The 5829-nt window shown below is 38.7% G+C and overlaps 1 protein-coding gene across 1 annotated transcript; it reads left to right on the top strand.

Moving 5' to 3' along the window:
* The first annotated feature begins 4950 nt into the window (after positions 1–4950).
* On the top strand, positions 4951–5472 carry LOC113342197 (protein starmaker-like). The gene is made up of 2 exons (XM_026586817.1): positions 4951–5270; positions 5367–5472. The coding sequence occupies exons 1-2, from the start codon at positions 4951–4953 to the stop codon at positions 5470–5472; spliced, it is 426 nt and encodes a 141-aa protein (XP_026442602.1).
* Positions 5473–5829: the final 357 nt, after the last annotated feature.

A 5829-nucleotide genomic window follows, 5' to 3' on the forward strand; every position in this document is an offset into this window, starting at 1 on the left:
AAACCAAGAACAATGGCCGTTCCAGAGTCAATTCGGTCACAAGAGAGGATGGGTTGATCTGTAGGAGGGAAGCTGAGAAATATGTGAGATCAATGGTGATCTGAGATTGTAGGTGTGTTGTACATTCAGCGTGAAAATGCTCTGAATGATTGAATTTTTCTCAATTGAGAGTAATTTCTGTGAGTTCATGTAGACGAAAGATTGTCTGTATGAACTTTGATGAGAAATTGCTCGTCTTGGCAAATGTTGTTCGAGTGTTCGAAAACTTCTCATCTTCAATCAGGATTCAGAGACATTTTATAATGCCGGAGTTGAAAACACCATGATCCCATGAAGTGTGACAGTTTCTGGAATCAGAGAGTGGGAAATGGGGAAATCGTGTTAAAACCAATTACTCATCGTGCGGAGACTTGGTTAACCTTCCACCCACTACTTTGCTGACTCTTCCAACTGATTGCATGACTTGCTCACATTCTTGTCGTGGGTGAACACACGTGCCGTAGACCGCCAGATCAAAACCCTAATTAATATCCCCCCATGTGACACGATTGAAATCTCGTGATTATGGAGTCAGTTGCTGACTTTATGGGACGATGAGTCAATGTAGCGCTGAGTTGAACATGATTAGCAAATGTTTCGAAACTCATGAATTTAATGTGTCTGCTGAGACGAGGTATCATTATAACCTAAGACGAGCAAAACTGTGTTGCTAAATTGTTGAATATTGGTAGTTGAACCAATATTCTTTGATTTGAGAAAATATTGCTAGTCTGAGCGAACATTGCTAATTGAATAAATATTGCCGGTTCGAGCGAATATTGCTAGTTCGAGCAAATATTGTTCTTTTGATGAATTGTTTGTAGCTGGACCAAATAAAATATTAATTTAAGTTACTGACTACTGGGTCGAGCAAAATAAATATGAATATCAATCATGGAATCAACATAAAATTATCAGAGTGTTCGAATCTGCACAGAATCACGTTTCTGCAGAGCTCTGGATTCAAAACCCTAATTTTACCGAAATGATAATTTATTGCAAATTAACACGGGACCGGCTACATGGGATGACGGGTTCACCATATAACGTCTAGATGCTCTAATGAGCAAAAAATACCAAAGTCTCTTGAGGACCAGTTGGTGAAAGAATGATTAAATGGTGGTTTAATCATTTACTGAAATAATGCTCGTGTGAGCAACAAATCATAAAACATGATGTAGAAAATATGAGGGCCGACCAAGAGGTCATGAGACCGGCTCTTGATGGTCGTGGGACCAGAAGATGGTCGTTTGAGCGAACTTCCAATTGTTTGGAAAGAGTTCGAACCTAATATGAGCAACTGAGCAAATTAGGTTAAAATCATTAAAACATGCGGGACCAGCTGTTTGCAAGCCTCAGGGTCACCCTTGGTCGGTCAAGGGGATGAGCCCGTATCACCATAGTGTCCGTGCTTCAGTCCTGAGAATTTTGATATTTTCGGATGCACGTTTGAGCAACATTTGGAGAAAATATGCAAAATCCATGGTTTTGCTGAAACCGGCAAAAATACATGAGATGATGAAAATAATAAATAAACAAGGAATCACAAGGTGTGGGACCGGCCATGGCTAGGGCATGGCAGGCTGGATGACACGCGGTCCCACATGCTTTTCCCAGTTTTATGTGATTTTATGTATTTTTCTCTGATTTAAGGGAAATTCCATGAAACTGGAGAGTTTGGCGAAATTAGGGAACTTCCATGAGATGAGAGACATAAATTAAAATATAAAATAGGGAATGGGAGTGTGGGACCGGCAATGGCCGTGGCATGGCCGGCCAATGGGCGCGGGCCCCAAGGCACTCTTCCCAATTTTATGTAATTTTGATGATTTTAGATAATTTTTCATAAAATCAAAGGGATTTGTTGAAAACCAAGATATTTTGTTGAAATCAGAGAGTTTTCATGAAATCAGGAAACCAAACACCAAATAATAATAAAATAATGGGCGTGGCCGACCGGCTAGGGAATGGCCGGCCGGCTAGAGCACGGTCCCACAAGTTTTCCTAATTTTTTTTTAATATTTTCCATGATTTTAGAGAAAATACATGAAATTAGGTAATTTTAAGGAAAATTCATAAAATCAAGGAATTTTCATAATTTGAGAAGGAATAATAAAATAATGGGACGTGAGGTGTGGCACCGGCCGCGGCCAAGGCATGACCGGCCGGCCGGCGGTCCCGCGATACCTTTCCCTAATTTTATTATTTTTTGATAAAATCATGTGATTTAGATAAAAATACATGAAATTAGGTAATTTTCATGATTTTAGGGAAAATTCATAAAATCAAGGAATTTTCATAATTTGAGAGAAATAATAAAATAATGGAGATGTGAGATGTAGGACCGGCCACGGCCAAGACATGGCCGGCTGGTGCTCGGTCCCGCGACACCTTTCCCTAATTTTATTATTTTTTGATAAAATCATGTGATTTAGATAATTTCTTTGAAATAAAGGAAATTTGCTCGAACGAGAGGATTTTCATGAGATCGTGAAAATAGTAAAAATATGGTAAAATATAAAATTGGGCGCGGCACTAGTCAAGTCATAACTGGCCGGATGGTGAGCCTAGTCCCCTGGCGCTTTTGTTTAATATTTTATTATTATTATTATTTTCCCTTCCTATTTTGCATAGGTTCCTCGTTCGTTCGTATTTTTAAAATGCTCGTTCGTGCATTCAGAATGCTGGTCTGTGTATTATCTGCTAATTACACTTGCACCATTTTGTCAGGGCTTATTCGATGCCCAGATGCCTGTTTCGTTGAATATATATTACTAACCTGTGGAATTCTGCTGGGAAGAACCACAGATTGAAGTAACGAAATATAACGAGGAATGGTAGAATATTGCTGAATATTAAGGCGATTAATTGACGACTCGTAGAATATTGCTGGATATTCAGACGATGGCTCGTAGAATATTGCTGGATATTCAGACGATTTAAGATAATTAATTGCTGGCTTTATACTAGAAGGGCTTCCTGTCTAGGAGCATTAATTATCTGAGGTTTAAGCAATATGAACTTGCTGGAGCATCATATTCCTCTTGCATAGTCGGGGAAAATCTGGTTATATCCCGAAGACGTTGTCGCTCTATACTAGCAGACATGTTGTCTAGGATCCGCCCAATCTTTCGATTCTATACAGTATGAGATGTGCCGTGGCCTCAGCTGAGAGACTGCACATCTTCATCTTCTCTGAGATACTTTCTCCAACAGAGGTGGCATGAGCTTTCATGCACAGATACATTAGTCTCGATACTCATCTGATTGCCGGATCCGGAGTAATTACTTAAATTGCTCCGTATTCATGAGATGTGTCGTGGCCTCAGCTGAGAGACTACACATCTACACGTACTCTGAAAGACAACCTTCTCAGTCAGAGATTTATGACATGAGCTTTCATGCTTTAATGAGATACATGAGTCTCAATACTCATCCGGTTGCCGAATTTGGAGTATAGTTTTATAATTCTACCCTTTGTCGAAAATCCACTATCTAAAATAAGTCCCCTTCTTAGTGAGGAACAGTCATGTTCCTCAGTCAGCATTTAATGGTGATTTTCCAGGTATAAATAAAAATAAGTAATTGAACTTAGTCGTAAGATAAGATATTACCGGATTTCGACTGAATGAGCAAACCATGGTTTGAGCAGAAACCTATGTGGCCTAATAGAGTGTCATCCAGTGAACGTAAAACCATGTAGAACCGCTGGTTCGATGGTGGAACCTTGGTTGGTTTAGGATTCACGGGTCGGGCCCAAAAGGGAAATCCTTATGGAATTAGGTTTTGGAAATAAAATTAGGTATAAAAGGGATTAATTCTCTTTTTTTTATTCTCCTTCCCACGACCACCATCCTCTTCATCACCTTCACGTCCGAGCTTGACAGGAGCAGGAAGGATTTTCGCCGGAGCGTCACGTCCGTCCGACCGGAGCTAGCACCGTCCGGCCAACTTCGGCGGCGCGACCAGGTGCGTCCAATTTTTTTTTTTTAGATGTTTGATGATTCCATGAGTGTTTCATGCTTTCACCATATCAAAATCCTATACATGTGTATATGTTGATGTGGGTTTTGTAGAAAACCCTTGTTTTATCAAACGTATGTTCGTTCGATCGTTAGTTTTGAAAACTAATAAAATCCCTGATTTATGAGAGATTTTTTTTATATATGTGGACTTAGGTCCAGTGATAAAACTTAGTGTATGAGCTTTCATGTGAACCAAGATTTTACCTTAATAGATGTGAGCTTTCATAAAACCGAAATAAACTCCGTTTTAAAGGATAATGTTTATTCGAGGAAAATATACATATATATTTTATGTATGTAAACTTATGTCCAGTGATAAAACTTTATTTATGAGCTTTCATGAGATTAGTATTTTATCACAATAGGTGTGAGCTTTCACAAAACTAGCATAAACCTTCGTTTTTAATAAAACTAATACGAAGGAAAATAGATTTTTTTTATATGTAGCCGTGACATATTTTATGTGAAACATGATGACGTATTTTATTCACATGGATTTGTTCTTATTAGATAAATTCTGAAAATTTATATGAACAAATTGCATTAATTATTGTTTTGTAAAATCAAGACATGGGTTTTGAGTAACCTTAAACTATACAACTTATTTGTGATGAAGTCATGTCTTATTGTAAATATCATAGTTCAGTTGTGTGAATGTTCACATTATGAAAATTATGTATATGATTTTATGAGAAAATCATTTTTTATGCACTAATGAAGCGTTGTTCGTTATTGCAGATTTCAAGGAACGAATTGATTTCGTGTGTTAACTCTTGCATTGCAACCACTATTGTTAGTGAAATTGAAAGAGGTAAGATTCAAGAATTACCATTTTGTGGATGAATTTATCTGCATGTCTATAACTCCATGCTCCTAGTTTCAAAAAATGACGGCTTCCAGCAGTCGTAGTTATTCCTCCGGTTCTGACGAAGATCCCAAAGCTCCCATAGCTATGTCGAGAGCCAAGGTAATTCGCGATGAGAGAGCAAAGCCTAGCGTACCCTCGAATGAGCGGAGAGTTACTTTCGGTGAAATCATGAAAAGAAAAGCCGACGACGATGAGAAAGATGCTCGTCAGCGCACAAAGGATCGAATCCGACGCAAAATACAGATAGCTGAGGAAAAACGGCAATTCTTGGACGGGGTACCCTCTGATTCTGATGTTGATGCTTCCGAAGAAGAAACCTCCTGGGGTTTGCCTGATCAGTGTGCCAGAGAATTCGAAAGTCCCATGAACATTGCAGCTGAAGCGGAAGAAGATTCAGATGATGATTTTTATGCTCATCCATACGTCACCAATAGTCGTGACAGTGATTCCGAAGAAGAGCATTCTGAGAAGGATAGTGATGAAAACTCTGAGAAAGACAGTGATGACGAATCTGACAACTCAGATGGATCTAACGAATAACTTTACTTTCGATCTCTTTTTTCTTTTTTAGTATTTGGATACTCTCAATCTTCGTAGTAGATGTCTTCATTCGAACAACTTTATTGAAGTATTTAGGTCTTCCTTTTGAACGAGATTTATTAATGCAAGTTCTTCTTGATTGGATTAAGAAAACCGAGCCACTCTTCATGCCGAACTCATTGTAATCTCCCTTAACCCTTGTGGTTCTTCATCTTATGAAAATATCCAAACATAAGCTGTATAGTACATGGAGCCGTGTGACTTGCCGATCACAGTTAACCTTGGTCAGTCCCCGGTGCACTATTTTACTTCTGCATCTCCAGTTTGACCTTGTTCAAGACTTAGGGTTTCAGTAAA

Source organism: Papaver somniferum, unplaced genomic scaffold (assembly GCF_003573695.1).
Source record: "Papaver somniferum cultivar HN1 unplaced genomic scaffold, ASM357369v1 unplaced-scaffold_35, whole genome shotgun sequence".
NCBI lineage: Eukaryota > Viridiplantae > Streptophyta > Magnoliopsida > Ranunculales > Papaveraceae > Papaver > Papaver somniferum.

Excerpts from the sequence above, each read along its gene's own strand:
- LOC113342197 (XM_026586817.1), top strand. The coding sequence starts at position 4,951 with ATGACGGCTTCCAGCAGTCGTAGTTATTCCTCCGGTTCTGACGAAGAT. Across the intron at positions 5,271-5,366 it reads TCCTGGGGTTTGCCTGATCA|TCGTGACAGTGATTCCGAAG; the intron begins GTGTGCCAGAGA and ends CGTCACCAATAG.